General features: G+C 41.8%; 1 protein-coding gene across 8 annotated transcripts in view; it reads right to left on the bottom strand.

The window, feature by feature from the left end:
• msrb3 (methionine sulfoxide reductase B3) overlaps positions 1-23,618 on the bottom strand; it is a 42,961-nt gene extending 19,343 nt beyond the window's left edge. For 2 of the 8 annotated variants that reach the window (XR_005038478.2, XM_036956680.2), the window contains exons 1-3: positions 23,215-23,618; positions 9,610-9,750; positions 962-1,070 (exon numbers count right to left, since the gene is read on the bottom strand). Coding sequence is in view for 4 of the 8 variants with exons in the window: in XM_036956680.2 (XP_036812575.2) it covers positions 962-1,070; positions 9,610-9,712 (212 nt within the window). In the remaining 4 variants the exon portion in view is untranslated. Of the gene's footprint in view, positions 1-961; positions 1,071-8,503; positions 8,708-9,609; positions 9,751-23,214 lie in introns of all 8 variants that reach the window. The other 6 variants (XR_016486927.1, XM_036956681.2, XR_016486928.1 and 3 more) reach the window with 5 other exon arrangements.
• Between the last annotated feature and the right edge of the window lie 329 nt (positions 23,619-23,947).

The raw sequence follows: 23,947 nt of genomic DNA, 5'->3' as shown, positions 1-23,947 counted from the left end.
ATCTGCAGAGAAAAATGGGAGACATTCCAAAAATACAGGTGTGCCAAGCTTGTAGCGTCCTACCCCAGAAGACTTGAGGCTGTAATCGCTGCCAAAAGAGCTTCAACAAAGTGCTGATTAAAGGGTCTGAATACTTATGTAAATGTGATATCAGTATATATTTTTTTTTTATACATTTGCAAACATTTCTACAAACCTGTTTTTGCTTAGTCATTGTGGGGTATTATGATGTCATTGTGGGGTATTGTGATGTCATTGTGGGGTATTGTGATGTCATTGTGGGGTATTGTGATGTCATTGTGGGGTATTGTGATGTCATTGTGGGGTATTGTGATGTCATTGTGGGGTATTGTGATGTCATTGTGGGGTATTGTGATGTCATTGTGGGGTATTGTGATGTCATTGTGGGGTATTGTGATGTCATTGTGGGGTATTGTGATGTCATTGTGGGGTAGTGTGTGTAGATTGAGGGAAAACAACTATTTAATCCATTTTAGAATAAGGCTGTAACGTAACAAAATGTGGAAAATGTCAAGGGGTCTGAATACTTTCCAAATGCACTGTAGGCTGTAGACTTTTGGGGTCCCTATAGTGTAGGCTTTGGGGGTCCCTATACTGTAGGCTTTGGGGGTCCCTATACTGTAGGCTTTGGTGGTTTCTATACTGTAGGCTTTGGTGGTTTCTATACTGTAGGCTTTGGTGGTCTCTATACTGTAGGCTTTGGGGGTCCCTTTACTGTAGGCTTTGGGGGTCCCTATACTGTAGGCTTTGGGGGTCCCTATACTGTAGGCTTTTGGGGTCCCTATACTGTAGGCTTGTGGGGTCCCTATACTGTAGGCTTTGGGGGTCCCTATACTGTAGGCTTTGGGGGTTTCTATACTGTAGGCTTTGGGGGTCCCATACTGTAGGCTTTGGGGGTCCCATACTGTAGGCTTTGGGGAAGGGGGGGGGGGGGCTATACCTCTCTGTTCCTTTCTCCTGGGTGACATGGAACTGAATGGGGGAGAGACGTTTCTTCAGCTCCTCCTGAGAGAAGGACTTGGGCCATGTCTTCTTGGTCCGGCAGGTTCCTATAGGAGGAGAAGGGAAGAGTTAAGGTCTCAGAACCACTACTGTGGTCAGGGGGAGGGAGGGGTGGTGAGGGACGGTGCGTCTCCTCCGTTCTGTCTCCCCCCTGACCCCTTCTGCCTTTACTAGTCCCTCATCATTATTTATAAATCATCACCACTAGGGCCAGGAGTTTTCCCAGGTCAGGAGAAACTCAGGACCCTAGCTACTCATCACACTCCCTTGTCTAAACAAGATACTCAGGCACTGCTCTCATATCACTCAGGTTCCAGGCAAGACGAGCACTCGTTCATCACTTCATCAACATTAAACTAAATGTCATACAAGTGGGGAGGTGTGAATGAAAACTTTGGTTTTTAGATTGTAATTACTTGACTCTTGCCTGGAACTGACCACTGTTTTTGCATTGATCATGACAGTCTCTACAGTTAGTGTGTGTGTGTGTGTGGGGGGGGGGGGGGGGGGGGGGGGGGGTGCTACAGCCAAAGCATGTCCTGGAGCAGACCAGACTGATTCCACAAAGCTAACAACTCAAATATAGTCTAGGTAAACATCTCTAGTGGACAGAGGATATGTAAAAGTCAAAGCTTGTGACCCCAAATGTACTCAAGGTTTCAGTTCTGGGTTAACCCGAGATGACAGGGGAGCTAGATGAGAGGCGGGACCAGGGGAGCTAGATGAGAGGGACAGGGGAGCTAGGTGAGAGGAGGGACAGGGGACAGGGGAGCTAGATGAGAGGGACAGGGGAGCTAGATGAGAGGGGGGACAGGGGAGCTAGATGAGAGGGACAGGGGAGCTAGATGAGATGCGGGACAGGGGAGCTAGATGAGAGGAGGGACAGGGGAGCTAGATGAGAGGCGGGACAGGGGAGCTAGATGAGAGGCGGAACAGGGGACAGGGGACCTAGATGAGAGGCGGGACAGGGGACAGGGGAGCTAGATGAGAGGCGGGACAGGGGACAGGGGAGCTAGATGAGAGGAGGGACAGGGGAGCTAGATGAGAGGCGGGACAGGGGAGCTAGATGAGAGGCGGAACAGGGGACAGGGGAGCTAGATGAGAGGCGGGACAGGGGACATTGGAGCTAGATGAGAGGCGGAACAGGGGAGCTAGATGAGAGGCGGGACAGGGGACAGGGGAGCTAGATGAGAGGGGGGACAGGGGAGCTAGATGAGAGGCGGGACAGGGGAGCTAGATGAGAGGCGGGACAGGGGAGCTAGATGAGAGGCGGGACAGGGGAGCTAGATGAGAGGCGGGACAGGGGAGCTAGATGTCCATCAGTACGCCATTTTGTTAAGGAGACGTCGCTGACTGCAGGTTTATAATGACAGGCTGAAACTGGATGGTAATTTCCTAACATTGTATGATGCCTTCTCATTCCCCCTCCTTCATCTCCTCCATTGATCACCATCACCATCGTCACAGCCTTCTTCTGCAAGGAAATCACTGCTGAGTCCTTAGTAGGGTTGCATCTCAAAATGGCACCCTATTCCCTATTTAGTTCACTACTTTAGACCAGGACCCTATTCCCTATATAGTTCACTACTTTAGACCAGAGCCCTATTCCCTACATAGTGCACTACTTTAGACCAGGACCCTACTCCCTACATAGTGCACTACTTTAGACCAGGACCCTATTCCCTACAAAGTGCACGACTTTAGACCAGAGCCCTATTCCCTACAAAGGGCACTACTTTAGACCAGAGTCTTAAGGCTCCCACATGCTTCGGTTCGGCTGGTGCCTTATCCAACCAAACAAGCGTGCTCGCCACAGTCCCTTAAAAAAAAGACCTTTGCTTGAAAAATTAGAAAAAAAGAGACAATAGTACGGTTTTGTCCATCTTGACACGCCTTAGCCAGTATACACTTCCTCAACATAGTCACAATTATTCTAAGACACTTTTGTGTATAGTGTATGTGGACAACCCTTCAAATTAGTGGATTTGGCTATTTCAGCCACTCTCGTTACTGACAGGTGTATAAAATCGATTACACAGCCATGCAATCTCCATAGACAAACATTGGCAGTAGAATGTCCTTTCAACGTGGCACCGTCATAGGATGCCAACTTTCCAATAAGTTCATTTGTCAGATTTCTGCCCTGCTTGAGCTGTTCCGGTCAACTGTAAGTGCTGTTACTGTGAAGTGGAAACGTCTAGGAGCAACAACGGCTCAGCCGTGAAGTGGTAGGCCACACAAGCTCACAGAACGGGACCGGCGAGTGCTGAAGCGCGTAAAAATAATCTGTCCTCGTTTACAACACTCACTACCGAGTTCCAAACTGCCTCTGGAAGCAACTTCAGCACAATAACTGTTCGTCGGGAGCTTCATGAAAATGGGTTTCCACGGCCCGAGCAGCCGCACACAAGCCTGAGATCACCATGCGCTACGCCGAGCGTCGGCTGGAGGGATGTAAAGTTGTCGCCAGTGGAAACATATTCTCCGGAGTGATGAGTCACGCTTCACCATCTGGCAGTCCGACGGACGAAACTGGGTTTGGCGGATGCCAGGAGAACACTACCAGCCCCAATGCATAGTGACAACTGTAAAGTTCGGTGGAGGAGGAATAATGGTCTGGGGCTGTTTTTCATGGTTTCCGGCCCCTTAGTTCCAGTGAAGGGAAAATCTTAACGCTACAGCGTACAATGACATTCTAGACGATTCTGTGCTTCCAACTTTTTGTGGCAACAGTTTGGGGAGGGTTCTTTCCTGTTTTAGCGTGAAGCGGAGGCCCATACAGAAATGATTTTTTCGAGATCAGTGTGGAAGAACTTGACTGGCCTGCACAGAACCCTGACCTCAACCTCACCGAACACCTTTGAGAAGAATTGGAACGCCGACTGTGAGCCAGTCCTAATCGCACAACATCAGTGCCCAACCTCACTAATGCTTTTGTGGCTGAATGGAAGCCTGTCCCCACAGCAATGTTCCAACATCTAGTGGAAAGCCTTCCCAGAGGAGTGGAGGTTGTTATAGCAGCAATGTTCCAACATCTAGTGGAAAGCCTTCCCAGAAGAGTGGAGGCTGTTATAGCAGCAATGTTCCAACATCTAGTGGAAAGCCTTCCCAGAAGAGTGGAGGCTGTTATAGCAGCAATGTTCCAACATCTAGTGGAAAGACTTCCCAGAAGAGTGGAGGCTGTTATAGCAGCAATGTTCCAACATCTAGTGGAAAGCCTTCCCAGAAGAGTGGAGGCTGTTATAGCAGCAATGTTCCAACATCTAGTGGAAAGTATGTAATGTTGAGTAACAAGAAATCTGTCATTAATTTTAACAAGATCTTAGTCGCACAATTTTATATCTAAAACAGTTTGCTGCAGTATTTTCTCATGTGGAAAAAAAATGAGCGTGAAAACAATTAGTCTATTGTTAAATGACAAACAGTTAATTGAAGAATCCATTCTGTTGACCAATGACATGACAGTTCATTGAAGAATCCATTCTGTTGACCAATGACATGACAAAGGGGTGTCGACTTCAGCTCCTGAACTTCCACTTGCTTCGAGAGGGGAAAGAAGTGTGACGAAGCCCGATAACAACAAAAAACGTCACGCAATCATTGTCATAATATGAGCACAAACATTTCACAACTTTTTTTTCGGAATGGGAAGCATGACGACGCCTTTATGGGCGCTACACGGGGAACAGTAAATGGCGTTTTGAATGCAGCCGTAGTGTGCTGCCGGGGCTTCGGTAACCATTGTCGTTTCTTTAAAAAGGAAGTAACTTTGTTTTTCCATTTCTGGAACGTTGGGATTTTCCCCGTGCGGAGCAGGAATCTGGCTGCCGGTGAGGTCGTTCCCGTTTCAGGTTTTGGGGAGGAGGTGTGTGTGGTTTGGGAGGGAGGGAGGGAGGGTCTTCTCATGTGGACTATGTGGAGAATTCCTGCCTGTTAGATTGAAACCATATGAATGGAGAAAATACAAGGGGACGTTAAAAGGCAGGGAAGTGAATGGACTCCATTGATGCCCACTTTTCTATGTCCTGTGGGGGGAAAGTTACTTTTTACGCACAAGGGGGTGAACTAGGAAGGGGGTTGGTGTGTGTGTGTGTGTGTGTGTGTGGAATGTTGGTTTAAACTGAAACAGGACTGCCTCCATGTTCTTCCACGACTGACTGACTGTGTGAGGTAAGGGGATGGTAGAGGGTACTCTCCGACTGACTGACTGTGAGGTAAGGGGATGGTAGAGGGTACTCTCCTACTGACTGACTGACTGTGTGAGGTAAGGGGATGGTAGAGGGTACTCTCCTACTGACTGACTGACTGTGTGAGGTAAGGGGATGGTAGAGGGTGCTCTCCTACTGACTGACTGTGAGGTAAGGGGATGGTAGAGGGTACTCTCCTACTGACTGACTGTGAGGTAAGGGGATGGTAGAGGGTACTCTCCTACTGACTGACTGACTGTGTGAGGTAAGGGGATGGTAGAGGGTACTCTCCTACTGACTGACTGACTGTGTGAGGTAAGGGGATGGTAGAGGGTACTCTCCTACTGACTGACTGTGTGAGGTAAGGGGATGGTAGAGGGTGCCCTCCTACTGACTGACTGACTGAGTGGGGTAAGGGGGGATGGTGTACTCCCTCCCTCTGTTTTTTGGGAAGGGGTGTAGTGAATTAAAACATTTTACCTTCATTTAACTAGGCAAGTCAGTTAAGAACAAATTCTTATTTTCAATGACGGCCTAGGAACAGTGGGTTAACTGCCTGTTCAGGGGCAGAACGACAGATTTGTACGTTGTCAGCTCGGAGATTCGAGAGATCGGGGATTCGATCTAGCAACCTTTTGGTTACTGGCCCAATGCTCTAACCACTAAGCTACCTGCCGCCCCAAAGGACGAGGTCCTACCGAGATGAAAGTGAATGAGGGAAACGACCACTGTTTCCATGTGTCTTCTGAGAGCCAATAAAGAACTCGTCTTGGAATGTGGCCTCTAAGGGCACCATAGGGTGCCATAGGTTCTGGTCAAAAGTAGTGCACTATATAGGGAATAGGGTTCCATATGACTCTGGTCAATAGTAGTGCACTATATAGGTAATAGGGTTCCATAGGACTCGGGTCAATAGTAGTGCACTATATAGGGAATAGGGTTCCATAGGACTCTGGTCAATAGTAGTGCACTATATAGGGAATAGGGTGCCATAGGACTCTGGTCAATAGTAGTGCACTATATAGGGAATAGGGTGCCATAGGTTCTGGTCAAAAGTAGTGCACTATATAGGGAATAGGGTGCCATTAGGGAGGACCCCTGGAATGCATCCCCTGTGACTGTAGCCTGGTCCCTGCTCTGATGTAGCTGGGGGTCAACCTTCCAAATTAGCACATTTCTCAGACTTCCTGGCTTTTCAACCTCAAGTGTAAATATTGTTTCCTAATTGTAAGCAAGGTTTGTTCTCTGCTATCCCGCTTGCTTATTTTAACTTGTCAAACTTATGGCTTCTCATTCCCTCGGCCTTCTTTTTTATCTCTCTCTCTCCCTCCCTCTCTCCCCCTCCTTTTCCACCATCTCTCTCTCTCCCCATCTCTCTCTCCCTCCCTCCATCTCTCCCTCCCTCCCGCCTGTCTGTCTCTCCCTCCTTTTCCACCATCGGTCTCTCTCTCTCTCTCCTCCATCTCTCCCTCCCTCCCTCCACCTGTCTGTCTTTCCCTCCTTTTCCACCATCTCTCCCCCTCTCTCTCCCTCCATCTCTCCCTCCCTCCCTCCCTCCGTCCACCTGTCTGTCTCTCCCTCCTTTTCCACCATCTCTCTCCCTCTCTCTCCCCCCCTCCATCTCTCCCTCCTTCTAGGTGGTTCTCCCAACCCAAACAGTCTCTGTGTGGAGCCAGACCGAGCAGAGCGTCAGTGCGGTCTCTGTGGGAGCCAAACCGAGCAGAGCGTCAGTGTGGTCTCTGTGTGGAGCCAGACCAAGCAGAGCGTCAGTGTGGTCTCTGTGTGGAGCCAAACCGAGCAGAGCGTCAGTGTGGTCTCTGTGTGGAGCCAGACCGAGCAGAGCGTCAGTGTGGTCTCTGTGTGGAGCCAGACCGAGCAGAGCGTCAGTGTGGTCTCTGTGTGGAGCCAGACCGAGCAGAGCGTCAGTGTGGTCTCTGTGTGGAGCCAGACCGAGCAGAGCGTCAGTGCGGTCTCTGTGTGGAGCCAGACCGAGCAGAGCGTCAGTGTGGTCTCTGTGTGGAGCCAGACCAAGCAGAGCGTCAGTGCGGTCTCTGTGTGGAGCCAGACCGAGCAGAGCGTCAGTGCGGTCTCTGTGTGGAGCCAGACCGAGCAGAGCGTCAGTGCGGTCTCTGTGTGGAGCCAGACGAGCAGAGCGTCAGTGCGGTCTCTGTGTGGAGCCAGACCGAGCAGAGCGTCAGTGTGGTCTCTGTGTGGAGCCAGACCGAGCAGAGCGTCAGTGCGGTCTCTGTGTGGAGCCAGACCGAGCAGAGCGTCAGTGTGGTATTTCATCGAGGACTGTGAGCAATCCTTTTAGGGTATTTGTAGCCACAAAACAGCGAATGAAATGAGACCATTCAACAACGTCAGGTCACAGAGGAATTAAACAGGTAAACAGGCTTCTGAAACCTGTCTAATGTATAATCAATAAACTAATAAACTAACAGAGCCATATTAAACCTCTGACATTAGACAAGTACATGTGTGACGTGAAGAACGTAAAGTTCTAGCCGTCTAAAACCCAAATCTCTCTGGATAAAAGAAGTTGACATTAGTCAAGCAGAAACAGCATTTAAAAAGAAAAACAACACAGTATGTTAGATGCTAAAAGGAAGACAAGCAGTGAGTTATTCCATTAACCAACTGAAAAGGCAGAGAGGGGGTTGTAGCTGAGAAGGGGGGGGCGGGGTTGTAGCTGAGAAGGGGGGGGGGGGTTGTAGCTGAGAAGAGACGGCTGAGCAGAATGTGAGAAGGGTTGTTATTGCCAAACTGCAGTAAAACACCACAATCACCAAGCTTTCAAATAAATACCTTTGTATCTCTATATTTTAATATTTACAATGTATTTATTATACATGGCAAATAAACCTGCCGGCTGTAAACATCCTATGAAAAAGGACTTCAATGCTACAATAATTACCATAATGATCAAATATTAACTTCATAAATACTAATGTAGGTGGGGAGTGTTTTTTTCGGCAGGAGACAACAACAAAAAAATCATCACACATCTCAAGGAGATTAAAAACCAGAAGAGGGCAGAGCAGAGCACAGCAGACAGGCACACCACATCACACATCTCAAGGAGATTAAAAACCAGAAGAGGGCAGAGCAGAGCACAGCAGACAGGCACACCACATCACACATCTCAAGGAGATTAAAAACCAGAAGAGGGCAGAGCAGAGCACAGCAGACAGGCACACCACATCACACATCTCAAGGAGATTAAAAACCAGAAGAGGGCAGAGCAGAGCACAGCAGACAGGCACAGCACATCACACAGCGCCCAGCTCAACCTGAAGGGAGCCCACATGGCTTCAGAGTAACAGGCTTGGCATTGGTGATCAGGTGTAGCAGATTGAACCCCGACATGGCTGCTTCTGATTGGCTGCTCCTGTCTGCTGATTGAAGGAGAGAGAGAGAGAAAGGACACGCCCGACTGACACACCCTGTCTAGGAGGGAGGGATGTAGGGAGGGATGGGGGGCTATGCTACTCAGGCTGAGAGAGAGGGGCAAGGAGGGAGAGAGAGAGAGAGAGAGAAACAACAACACATAGGTCAAAGGTCACATTTCAATCACTGTACACTGTTAGACGGAAAGACAGACGGGTCTGATCCATCCACCGACCGACGTCCCACCTTTTTCATGCAGGGCTGATGCTGAAGGACGATTGGTTAACAGGGCTGATGCTGAAGGACGATTGGTTAACAGGGCTGATGCTGTAAGACGATTGGTTAACAGACAAGAGGAGAATGGACAGACAGACACACAGAGCCTTGAAGGACAGAGGCCATGTTGAAGACATTGATCCAGAATGAAATATTCCCCTCCATTTGAAGTTGACCCAGAGGTGAGGATGAGACAGTTATAGGACGACATTGATCAGAATGTTAGGGTCCATTATTACTGGTAGATTATTTACATTAAGTATCATATAATGTGATGCATGTCTGTCTGTCTGTAAACCTCTGGACACTGCCTGGTTAAGTATCATATAATGTGATGCATGTCTGTCTGTCTGTAAACCTCTGGACACTGCCTGGTTAAGTATCATAATGGGATGCATGTCTGTCTGTCTATAAACCTCTGGACACTGCCTGGTTAAGTATCATAATGGGATGCATGTCTGTCTGTCTATAAACCTCTGGACACTGCCTGGTTAAATTTCATATAATGTTTCAAAACAATTCATTTTTCAAAACAATTGGAATCTTTTTCCCTGTTTGACCGCTAGGTTTTCTGGGTATTATGACGGCTCCATTGTGGGGCTCTATTTGCGCTGGCTGTAGCACGGGGGGGGGGGGTGGACTGGGGTGTGATGAGACTGACATCATCTGATTCTACCCCCACCCAGTCCCTCTAACCGGGGGGTATGACAGAGTTAAGTGGTGGTTACTCTACCTAGAAGAGTGGCTATCAGCAGGGCCTTCTGGGGGGGGGTCCTGGTCTGTCTCAGGGACAACTGTAGAGCCACACGGCCCACACGCCTTAGCAGGACAGCCATGGCAGGGCAGGCACACAATCAGAGAAAGACAGACCAAGCTACAAGGAGAGAGAGAGAGAGAGGGGGGAGGGGGTTGTAGCTGAGTAGGAGCGTGGTGTGTGTGATGTTGGACAGTGCCACATATTTCAGGACCTCACAGGTTACAAAGCAAGCTGTCGTGGCGATACAGAGAGATTGATAGCGTGTGTGTGTGAGGGCACAGTGAGTTAGTGTGTGGAGGGAGGGACATCTAGTGGTGAATCTGGAGATGTGATTATTAAGCAAGGCTTTACCTGCTGTGTGTGTGTTGTGGTGTGGTGGTGTATGGTGTGAGTGTGTGTGGTGTGTGAGTGTGTGTGGTGTATGGTGTGTGGTATGGTGTGTGTGTGGTGTGGTGGTGTGGTGTGTGGTGTGAGTGTGTGAGTGTGTGTGTAGTGTGGTGTGGTGTGAGTGTGTGTGGTGTATGAGTGTGTGTGGGGTGTGTGTGTGTGGGGTGTCTGGTGTGTGTGTGTGTGTGTGTGTGTGTGTGTGTGTGTGTGTGTGTGTGTGTGTGTGTGTGTGTGTGTGGTGTCTGGTGTGTGTGTCCGAGAGAGATATGCATAGATGGTTAGAACAAACCAAGCAGCCTTGACATGTTCAGGTAAACTAGAGTTGTAGATCTGTTATTTTCAGAACACTTGTTGAATACTTCAGTATATTAGCCATGACTAAAAAAAGGGCTTGCTGGTTTACTTTGAATTGTTGTTGTTCGGATGAGGAGATAACATTCCTAGGATGAACTCAGCCGTCGAACCGCAGTACCAACATCTACCAGCGGGTGGCAGAAGTAGAGAAGGAAACGAGACAACCTTTCAAACGGTTCACAGCATTATGTCGGAGGTCCAACCAAAAGGGCTAGCTGTCACTGGATCAAAACCTGAGCCTGATACATTTATCTGATTGATTATTATTTAAAAAATAAAATAAAAATTACATTTTAAAAGCTGTCCTTAATTTATTTTTAAAACACATTTGCTATCTTTAAATGTTCTGATTTAGGTGAAGATACAGGGCCAGTGTTTCCCCACACTCTGTCCTCAGGGCCCCAAGGGGTGCACGTTTCTGTCCTCAGGAACCCAAGGGGTGCACGTTTCGGTCCTCAGGGCCCCAAGGGGTGCACGTTTCTGTCCTCAGGACCCCAAGGGGTGCACGTTTTGGTTTGTGCCCCAGCATGACACAGCTTATTCAAATGATCAAAGCTTGATGATTTTAGTTGATGATTTGAAAATCAGCTGTGTAGTGCTGGAGCACAAACCGAAACGTGCACCCCTTGGGGTCCTGAGGACAGAAACGTGCACCCCTTGGGGTCCTGAGGACAGAAACGTGCACCCCTTGGAGTCCTGAGGACAGAAACGTGCACCCCTTGGGACCATTTTGTTGTTGAGAAACGACCAAAACAAGCCGAAATACCAGTTCAAAGACCTGGCAGTAACGTAGCTGCAGACAAAACTGGATGAAGCTGAACGCCACAAAAATGTGTGAGGAGGTGGAACGTGATAAACAAAAGTTAGCCTAGCTAGCTGGCTTCTTCTGGAACTAATATAGAACTACTATGGCCTTATATAGAGCTGAGGCAGAGCTCTGTGGCTGGACTAAAGCTGAGTGCTCTCTCTCCCCCTAAAGAGACAGAAACAGTCCCAAGGGACCCAGAGAACCTTCAGCTCAGCGAACACTGTATTCTGCTCCCAGTACAGCAGCTCTCCTGGAACAACAGAAAGACAAGCCTACTGGTACTATTAAACTGATAGAATACTATTAGACTGATAGAATACTGTAGTCTACTATTAGACTGATAGAATACTGTAGTCTACTATTAGACTGATAGAATACTGTAGTCTACTATTCTACTATTAGACTGATAGAATACTGTAGTCCACTATTAGAATGATAGAATACTGTAGTCTACTATTAGACTGATAGAATACTGTAGTCTACTATTAGACTGATATAATACTGTAGTCTACTATTAGACTGATAGAATACTGTAGTCTACTATTCTACTATTAGACTGATAGAATACTGTAGTCTACTATTAGTCTGATAGAATACTGTAGTCTACTATTAGACTGATATAATACTGTAGTCTACTATTAGACTGATAGATTACTGTAGTCTACTATTAAACTGATAGAATACTGTAGTCTACTATTAGACTGATATAATACTGTAGTCTACTATTAGACTGATAGAATACTGTAGTCTACTATTACTGATAGAATACTGTAGTCTACTATTAGACTGATAGAATACTGTAGTCTACTATTAGACTGATATAATACTGTAGTCTACTATTCTACTATTAGACTGATAGAATACTGTAGTCTACTATTAGACTGATAGAATACTGTAGTCTACAATTAGACTGATAGAATACTGTAGTCTACTATTAGACTGATAGAACACTGTAGTCTACTATTCTACTATTAGAATGATAGAATACTGTAGTCTACTATTAGACTGATAGAATACTGTAGTCTACTATTAGACTGATAGAATACTGTAGTCTACTATTAGACTGATAGAATACTGTAGTCTACTATTCTACTATTAGACTGATAGAATACTGTAGTCTACTATTAGAATGATAGAATACTGTAGTCTACTATTCTACTATTAGACTGATAGAATACTGTAGTCTACTATTAGACTGATATAATACTGTAGTCTACTATTAGACTGATAGATTACTGTAGTCTACTATTAGACTGATAGAATACTGTAGTCTACTATTAGACTGATAGAATACTGTAGTCTACTATTAGACTGATAGAATACTGTAGTCTACTATTAGACTGATAGATTACTGTAGTCTACTATTAGACTGATAGATTACTGTAGTCTACTATTAGACTGATAGAATACTGTAGTCTACTATTAGACTGATAGAATACTGTAGTCTACTATTAGACTGATAGAATACTGTAGTCTACTATTAGACTGAGATAATACTGTAGTCTACTATTAGACTGATATAATACTGTAGTCTACTATTAGACTGATATAATACTGTAGTCTAATATTAGACTGATATAATACTGTAGTCTACTATTAGACTGATAGAATACTGTAGTCTACTATTCCACTATTAGACTGATAGAATACTGTAGTCTACTATTAGACTGATAGAATACTGTAGTCTACTATTAGACTGATAGAATACTGTAGTCTACTATTAGACTGATAGAATACTGTAGTCTACTATTAGACTGATAGAATACTGTAGTCTACTATTAGACTGATAGAATACTGTAGTCTACCATTAGACTGATAGAATACTGTAGTCTACCATTAGACTGATAGAATACTGTAGTCTACTATTAGACTGATAGAATACTGTAGTCTACTATTACTGATAGAATACTGTAGTCTACTATTAGACTGATAGAATACTGTAGTCTACTATTAGACTGATATAATACTGTAGTCTACTATTCTACTATTAGACTGATAGAATACTGTAGTCTACTATTAGACTGATAGAATACTGTAGTCTACAATTAGACTGATAGAATACTGTAGTCTACTATTAGACTGATAGAATACTGTAGTCTACTATTAGACTGATAGAATACTGTAGTCTACTATTAGACTGATATAATACTGTAGTCTACTATTCTACTATTAGAATGATAGAATACTGTAGTCTACTATTAGACTGATAGAATACTGTAGTCTACTATTAGACTGATAGAATACTGTAGTCTACTATTAGACTGATAGAATACTGTAGTCTACTATTCTACTATTAGACTGATAGAATACTGTAGTCTACTATTAGAATGATAGAATACTGTAGTCTACTATTCCACTATTATACTGATAGAATACTGTAGTCTACTATTAGACTGATAGAATACTGTAGTCTACTATTAGACTGATAGAATACTGTAGTCTACTATTAGACTGATAGAATACTGTAGTCTACTATTAGACTGATATAATACTGTAGTCTACTATTAGACTGATAGAATACTGTAGTCTACTATTACTGATAGAATACTGTAGTCTACTATTAGACTGATAGAATACTGTAGTCTACTATTCTACTATTAGACTGATAGAATACTGTAGTCTACTATTAGAATGATAGAATACTGTAGTCTACTATTCTACTATTAGACTGATAGAATACTGTAGTCTACTATTAGACTGATATAATACTGTAGTCTACTATTCTACTATTAGAATGATAGAATACTGTAGTCTACTATTAGACTGATAGAATACTGTAGTCTACTATTAGACTGATAGAATACTGTAGTCTACTATTAGACTGATAGAATACTGTAGTCTACTATTCTACTATTAGACTGATAGAATACTGTAGTCTACTATTAGAATGATAGAATACTGTAGTCTACTATTCTACTATTAGACTGATAGAATACTGTAGTCTACTATTAGTCTGATAGAATACTGTAGTCTACTATTAGACTGATAGAATACTGTAGTCTACTATTCTACTATTAGACTGATAGAATACTGTAGTCTACTATTAGACTGATAGAATACTGTAGTCTACTATTAGACTGATATAATACTGTAGTCTACTATTAGACTGATATAATACTGTAGTCTACTATTAGACTGATATAATACTGTAGTCTACTATTAGACTGATAGAATACTGTAGTCTACTATTAGACTGATATAATACTGTAGTCTACTATTAGACTGATATAATACTGTAGTCTACTATTCCACTATTAGACTGATAGAATACTGTAGTCTACTATTAGACTGATAGAATACTGTAGTCTACTATTAGACTGATATAATACTGTAGTCTACTATTAGACTGATAGAATACTGTAGTCTACTATTAGACTGATAGAATACTGTAGTCTACTATTAGACTGATAGAATACTGTAGTCTACTATTCTACTATTAGACTGATAGAATACTGTAGTCTACTATTAGAATGATATAATACTGTAGTCTACTATTCTACTATTAGAATACTGTAGTCTACTGTTCTACTATTAGACTGATAGAATACTGTAGTCTACTATTAGACTGATAGAATACTGTAGTCTACTATTCTACTATTAGACTGATAGAATACTGTAGTCTACTATTAGACTGATAGAATAATGTAGTCTACTATTAGACTGATAGAATACTGTAGTCTACCATTAGACTGATAGAATACTGTAGTCTACTATTAGACTGACAGAATACTGTAGTCTACTATTCTACTATTAGACTGATAGAATACTGTAGTCTACCATTAGACTGATAGAATACTGTAGTCTACTATTAGACTGATAGAATACTGTAGTCTACTATTCTACTATTAGAATGATAGAATACTGTAGTCTACCATTAGACTGATAGAATACTGTAGTCTACCATTAGACTGATAGAATACTGTAGTCTACTATTAGACTGACAGAATACTGTAGTCTACTATTCTACTATTAGACTGATAGAATACTGTAGTCTACCATTAGACTGATAGAATACTGTAGTATACTATTAGACTGATAGAATACTGTAGTCTACTATTAGACTGATAGAATACTGTAGTCTACTATTCTACTATTAGACTGATAGAATACTGTAGTCTACCATTAGACTGATAGAATACTGTAGTCTACTATTAGACTGATATAATACTGTAGTCTACTATTAGACTGATAGAACACTGTAGTCTACTATTAGAATGGTAGAATACTGTAGTCTACTATTCTACTATTAGACTGATAGAATACTGTAGTCCACTATTAGAATGATAGAATACTGTAGTCTACTATTCTACTATTAGACTGATAGAATACTGTAGTCTACTATTAGACTGATAGAATACTGTAGTCTACTATTAGAATGATAGAATACTGTAGTCTACTATTAGACTGATAGAATACTGTAGTCTACTATTCTACTATTAGACTGATAGAATACTGTAGTCTACTATTAGACTGATAGAATACTGTAGTCTACTATTAGACTGATAGAATACTGTAGTCTACTATTAGACTGATAGAATACTGTAGTCTACCATTAGACTGATAGAATACTGTAGTCTACTATTAGACTGACAGAATACTGTAGTCTACTATTCTACTATTAGACTGATAGAATACTGTAGTCTACCATTAGACTGATAGAATACTGTAGTCTACCATTAGACTGATAGAATACTGTAGTCTACTATTCTACTATTAGACTGATAGAATACTGTAGTCTACTATTAGAATGATAGAATACTGTAGTATACTATTCTACTATTAGACTGATAGAATACTGTAGTCTACTATTAGACTGATAGAATACTGTAGTCTACTATTCTACTATTAGACTGATAGAATACTGTAGTCTACTATTAGAATGATAGAATACTGTAGTCTACTATTCTACTATTAGACTGATAGAATACTGTAGTCTACTATTAGACTGATAGAATACTGTAGTCTACTATTAGACTGATAGAATACTGTAGTCTACTATTAGACTGATATAATACTGTAGTCTACTATTAGACTGATATAATACTGTAGTCTACTATTAGACTGATATAATACTGTAGTCTACTATTAGACTGATATAATACTGTAGTCTACTATTCTACTATTAGACTGATAGAATACTGTAGTCTACTATTAGACTGATAGAATACTGTAGTCTACTATTCTACTATTAGACTGATAGAATACTGTAGTCTACTATTAGACTGATAGAATACTGTAGTCTACTATTCCACTATTAGACTGATAGAATACTGTAGTCTACTATTAGACTGATAGAATACTGTAGTCTACTATTAGACTGATAGAATACTGTAGTCTACTATTAGACTGATAGAATACTGTAGTCTACTATTCTACTATTAGACTGATAGAATACTGTAGTCTACTATTAGAATGATATAATACTGTAGTCTACTATTCTACTATTAGAATACTGTAGTCTACTGTTCTACTATTAGACTGATAGAATACTGTAGTCTACTATTAGACTGATAGAATACTGTAGTCTACTATTCTACTATTAGACTGATAGAATACTGTAGTCTACTATTAGACTGATAGATTACTGTAGTCTACTATTAGACTGACAGAATACTGTAGTCTACTATTCTACTATTAGACTGATAGAATACTGTAGTCTACCATTAGACTGATAGAATACTGTAGTCTACCATTAGACTGATAGAATACTGTAGTCTACTATTCTACTATTAGACTGATAGAATACTGTAGTCTACTATTAGAATGATAGAATACTGTAGTATACTATTCTACTATTAGACTGATATAATACTGTAGTCTACTATTAGACTGATAGAATACTGTAGTATACTATTCTACTATTAGACTGATAGAATACTGTAGTCTACTATTAGACTGATAGAATACTGTAGTCTACTATTCTACTATTAGACTGATAGAATACTGTAGTCTACTATTAGAATGATAGAATACTGTAGTCTACTATTCTACTATTAGACTGATAGAATACTGTAGTCTACTATTAGACTGATAGAATACTGTAGTCTACTATTAGACTGATAGAATACTGTAGTCTACTATTAGACTGATAGAATACTGTAGTCTACTATTAGACTGATATAATACTGTAGTCTACTATTAGACTGATATAATACTGTAGTCTACTATTAGACTGATATAATACTGTAGTCTACTATTAGACTGATAGAATACTGTAGTCTACTATTCCACTATTAGACTGATAGAATACTGTAGTCTACTATTAGACTGATAGAATACTGTAGTCTACTATTAGACTGATATAATACTGTAGTCTACTATTAGACTGATAGAATACTGTAGTCTACTATTAGACTGATAGAATACTGTAGTCTACTATTCTACTATTAGACTGATAGAATACTGTAGTCTACTATTAGAATGATATAATACTGTAGTCTACTATTCTACTATTAGAATACTGTAGTCTACTGTTCTACTATTAGACTGATAGAATACTGTAGTCTACTATTAGACTGATAGAATACTGTAGTCTACTATTCTACTATTAGACTGATAGAATACTGTAGTCTACTATTAGACTGATAGAATAATGTAGTCTACTATTAGACTGATAGAATACTGTAGTCTACCATTAGACTGATAGAATACTGTAGTCTACTATTAGACTGACAGAATACTGTAGTCTACTATTCTACTATTAGACTGATAGAATACTGTAGTCTACCATTAGACTGATAGAATACTGTAGTCTACTATTAGACTGATAGAATACTGTAGTCTACTATTAGACTGATAGAATACTATAGTCTACTATTCTACTATTAGACTGATAGAATACTGTAGTCTACCATTAGACTGATAGAATACTGTAGTCTACTATTCTACTATTAGACTGATAGAATACTGTAGTATACTATTAGACTGATAGAATACTGTAGTATACTATTAGACTGATAGAATACTGTAGTCTACTATTCTACTATTAGACTGATAGAATACTGTAGTCTACCATTAGACTGATAGAATACTGTAGTCTACTATTAGACTGATATAATACTGTAGTCTACTATTAGACTGATAGAACACTGTAGTCTACTATTAGAATGGTAGAATACTGTAGTCTACTATTCTACTATTAGACTGATAGAATACTGTAGTCCACTATTAGAATGATAGAATACTGTAGTCTACTATTCTACTATTAGACTGATAGAATACTGTAGTCTACTATTAGACTGATAGAATACTGTAGTCTACTATTAGAATGATAGAATACTGTAGTCTACTATTAGACTGATAGAATACTGTAGTCTACTATTAGACTGATAGAATACTGTAGTCTACCATTAGACTGATAGAATACTGTAGTCTACTATTAGACTGACAGAATACTGTAGTCTACTATTCTACTATTAGACTGATAGAATACTGTAGTCTACCATTAGACTGATAGAATACTGTAGTCTACCATTAGACTGATAGAATACTGTAGTCTACTATTAGACTGATAGAATACTGTAGTCTACTATTAGAATGATAGAATACTGTAGTATACTATTCTACTATTAGACTGATAGAATACTGTAGTCTACTATTAGACTGATAGAATACTGTAGTCTACTATTAGAATGATAGAATACTGTAGTATACTATTCTACTATTAGACTGATAGAATACTGTAGTCTACTATTAGACTGATAGAATACTGTAGTCTACTATTCTACTATTAGACTGATAGAATACTGTAGTCTACTATTAGAATGATAGAATACTGTAGTATACTATTCTACTATTAGACTGATAGAATACTGTAGTCTACTATTAGAATGATAGAATACTGTAGTCTACTATTCTACTATTAGACTGATAGAATACTGTAGTCTACTATTAGACTGATAGAATACTGTAGTCTACTATTAGACTGATAGAATACTGTAGTCTACTATTAGACTGATAGAATACTGTAGTCTAACAATCCAAACCCTCTTTATAAAGGAGGCCTGGGCTATCCAAGCTAACAATCCAAACCCTCTTTATTAAGGAGGCCTGGGCTATCCAAGCTAACAATCCAAACCCTCTTTATAAAGGAGGCCTGGGCTATCCAAGCTAACAATCCAAACCCTCTTTATAAAGGAGGCCTGGGCTATCCAAGCTAACAATCCAAACCCTCTTTATAAAGGAGGCCTGGGCTATCCAAGCTAACAATCCAAACCCTCTTAATTAAGGAGGCCTGGGCTATCCAAGCTAACAATCCAAACCCTCTTTATAAAGGAGGCCTGGGCTATCCAAGCTAACAATCCAAACCCTTTTTATTAAAGAGGCCTAGGCTATCCAAGCTAACAATCCAAACCCTCTTTATAAAGGAGGCCTGGGCTATCCAAGCTAACAATCCAAACCCTCTTTATTAAGGAGGCCTGGGCTATCCAAGCTAACAGTCCAAACCCTGTTAATTAAGATGGCCTGGGCTATCCAAGCTAACAATCCAAACCCTCTTTATTAAGGAGGCCTGGGCTATCCAAGCTAACAATCCAAACCCTCTTAATTAAGAAGGCCTGAGCTATCCAAGCTAACAGTCCAAACCCTCTTAATTAAGAAGGCCTGGGCTATCCAAGCTAACAGTCCAAACCCTCTTTAGAAGGCCTGGTTTGGCGCCCCCCCATTGGGTTGTGCCGTGGCGGAGATCTTTGTGGGCTACACTTGGCCTTGTCTCAGGATGGTAAGTTGGTAGTTGAAGATATCACTCTTGTTGTGTGGGGGCTGTGCTCTGGCAAAGTGGGTGGGGTTATATCCTTCCTGTTTGGCCCTGTCCGGGGGTGTCCTCGGATGGGGCCACAGTGTCTCCTGACCACTCCTATCTCAGCCTGCAGTATTTATGCTGCAGTAGTTTGTGTCGGGGGGCTAGGGTCAGTTTGTTATATCTGGAGTACTTCTCCTGTCCTATCTGGTGTCCTGTGTGAATTTAAGTATGCTCTCTCTAATTCTTTCTTTCTCTCGGAGGAGGACCTGAGCCCTAGGACCATGCCTCAGGACTACCTGACATGATGACTCCTTGCTGTCCCCAGTCCACCTGGCCGTGCTGCTGCTCCAGTCTCAACTGTTCTGCCTGTGATTATTATTATTTGACCATGCTGGTCATTTATGAACATTTGAACATCTTGGCCATGTTCTGTTATAATCTCCACCCGGCACAGCCAGAAGAGGACTGGCCACCCCACATAGCCTGGTTCCTCTCTAGGTTTCTTCCTAGGTTTTGGACTTTCTAGGGAGTTTTTCCTAGCCACCGTGCTTCTACACCTGCATTGCTTGCTGTTTGGGGTTTTAGGCTGGGTTTCTGTACAGCACTTTGAGATATCAGCTGATGTACGAAGGGCTATATAAATAATTAGATTTGAAGGCCTGGGCTATCCAAGCTAACAATCCAAACCCTCTTTAGAAGGCCTGGGCTATCCAAGCTAACGATCCAAACCCTCTTAAGAAGGACTGGGCTATCCAAGCCCTCTAATGGGTAGGATGTGCTGCCAAATAATGACAGAGACGACAGACCACAGCCAAAGCCAACCAAACAGCAACCTTGAGTCAGTGGTGAATGATGCTGCACATTTTGCTAGTTGATTAGTGGTGATTTTAATGATGTTTTAATGGCTTTGTTACTACCATATTAATGTAAATGAGTGACATTCCAGACCGGTTAGAACTGGGTTGGCGTAACCTGGTAACTGGGTGGGTAGGTAACTGTGTATTCCATTCATGGACTCCAACTGCTTAAGTACCTATTGTTATTTTACCAGGTAAGTTGACTGAGAACACGTTCTCATTTACAGCAACGACCTGGGGAATAGTTACAGGGGAGAGGAGGGGGATGAATGAGCCAATTGTAAACTGGGGACGATTAGGTGACCATGATGGTATGAAGGTCAGATTGGGAATTTAGTCAGGACACCGGGGTGAACACCCCTACTCTTACGATAAGTGCCACGGGATCTTTAGTGACCATAGAGAGTCAGGACATTAGTTTTAACGTCCCATCCGAAAGACAGCACCTTACACAGGGCTGTGTCCCCAATCACTGCCCTGGGGCATTGGGATATTTTTTAGACCAGAGGAAAGAGTGTCTCCTACTGGCCCTCCAACACCACTTCCAGCAGCATCTAGTCTCCCAACCAGAAGATACTATCGTCAGTCCCTGGTTGGGAGATTTTTTTAACGAGCCCCGACGCTCGTTCTGAACTCAGTCAAAGACACTGCATCTTAGTGCAAGAGGCATTACTACAGTCCCTGGTTCGAATCCAGGCCGCATCACATCCGGCCGTGATTGGGATTCCCATAGGGCAGCGCACAATTGGCCCAGCGTTGTCCGGGTTTGGCCGGGGTACGCCGTCATTGTAAATAAGAATTTATTCTTAACTGATTTGCCTAGTTAATAAATAAAGGTTCAATAAAACGTGCGGTACAGTTTTGTAAACTGAGAGAAATCTTTTTTTTTTAAACAATGGTTAAATTACAACACACTTTTATAGGGTTACGGTCAGTGTTCCCACACGGCCATATATATATATATATCCATGTTACTGCGCTTGTTTCGGGAAGACAGAGGTGGCCACCTGGGATAACTAGCATGCTTTAAACACCTGTGCGTAAACTAACTGAGGAGGAAGTGCAGTCATCTGGAGACAACTTATGGATCTGGGGCTAAACTGCCACAGTAAGTAGATTTTTCACTGTTATGAAAGATAAGGGTATATCAGCATGTGATTGGAAAAACGTTTCACAAGCAATATTTACTGACGTTTCTAAATGTTAAAACACAGCGTGGATATTGTAGTTCCCACGCAGCTAACCGTGGGCGAAGCTAACCTCTGAAAACCCTACGGATAAGGTTTTCCAGACCTAGTAACTGTGTAGGTCGATAAGGTCGATCCTTATAACACCTCCTGGATGGTCTGACCACAGAATTATTCTCATTATAGAATTTCTGTGTAACTGTGTAGGTCGGTAAAGTCGATCCTTATAACACCTCCTGGATGGTCTGACGATATAATTATTCTCATTCTAGAATTTATGTGTAACTGTGTAGGTCGGAAAGGTCGATCCTTATAACATCTCCTGGATGGTCTGACCACAGAATTATTCTCATTCTAGAATTTCTGTGTAACTGTGTAGGTCGGTAAAGTCGATCCTTATAACACCTCCTGGATGGTCTGACCACAGAATAATTCTCATTCTAGAATTTCCCATATTTATTATGGGTTTGACTGGCATCCAACTCAAGGTGAAACACCACTTCTTACACATGAAGAATTAACTCTCAGCCAGTCAATAATAAGAATATAATACAGTAGGCGTGTGTTCTAGATTCCGTTCTATTATGTTCTAAATACTCATGCCGTGGTTTATTACCAACTATGCTTATAACGGAGGCTGTAATGAATGAACTGACATTAAACTTGGTTTCGAGCTATTTCTAGTACCGTTTTGCCTTCACAAGCAAAGGCTGACAAGTGCGCCACATTAAAACTGCCATAGACTACAGTCAGTATAGACTACAGTCAAGTGGTCAGCTCTTCTGTAACGTCTGGTCTATTAACTTACTGTAACTTACTGTAACATAGCTAGCTATGTTTCTAATGTATCCGATTACACTGACGCTGGATACAACACTTGTTTACCTCTTTAATATAATGTATTCACCAAGAACTGTTGTCACGTTCAAGCGTTAAATGTCTTTACAGCAAAGGCAACATTTTAGCCTACAAGTGCATGACTGTGTATTAAAACTGAATAGGCTATTTCAGCAACTGGTGTCCCACTCAAAACGAGCCGTATTGTTATCTAGGCTATCAAATGACAAGGACATTGTTTGTTATATGGACAGTGGGACGGTCAACAAGCGCCACTTTCCCCGAGCAGAAAACTCTGGAAACAAAATTACGTTTAGAAACAACACGACAATCTTTACACAGACTCCAATATTTATCATGCCATTGCAACAGTTAGTAAATCAACTACGAATCGAAATGTCGTTCACATACCTGTAAAAAGTAGCAGGGACAACAAAGTAACGCAGATGGTCAACCCACTGGCAGACGGGCGGTCCGGTCCGTGTCCGTGCATTAGCTGTGAACACAACTCAGTGAGACGAGAGAAACGGACAACACACCGCTGGCCTGTCTGAGGGGTTGTCACTATATGGCCAAGCTGCAAAACCCGGAAGTTCTACAATTTATCTTCTTTAAAAATCGGATTTCAAAACCGACGCTTAACATTAACCATACTCCTAAACGTGTGCCTGACCTACGCTTAAATGAAGAGCAAAAAGCGAATTGACGTCTTCATACAATTTCACGATTTATGCCAATTTCGACTTTGCAGCTTGGCACTATAGTGGGAAATGTCTACTGTGGACTTCTTAGTTAGGTAATGACTGGTGCATTGTGGGATAGATTCCAGCGCCACAGGCACATATCTCCAAATATGAACAAGAGCTAAATCAGATTACGCGAAATTGAGTCCATACAGTAGGATCAAGCCAAACTAGCAGACTATTTAAAGCCAAACTAGCAGTATATTTAAAGCCAAACTAGCAGTCTATTTAAAGCCAAACTAGCAGTATATTTAAAGCCAAACTAGCAGTCTATTTAAAGCCAAACTAGCAGTATATTTAAAGCCAAACTAGCAGACTATTTAAATTAGTTATCTTACTACTGGCTCTCGTGCCTGGAAACATGGACTATTATAATGGATTGTTACTACAGCAGATTGGAA

Source organism: Oncorhynchus mykiss, chromosome 15 (genome assembly GCF_057628025.1).
Source record: "Oncorhynchus mykiss isolate SJ-2025 chromosome 15, ASM5762802v1, whole genome shotgun sequence".
Lineage (NCBI taxonomy): Eukaryota > Metazoa > Chordata > Actinopteri > Salmoniformes > Salmonidae > Oncorhynchus > Oncorhynchus mykiss.
This window is presented reverse-complemented; position numbering and strand designations above follow the sequence as displayed.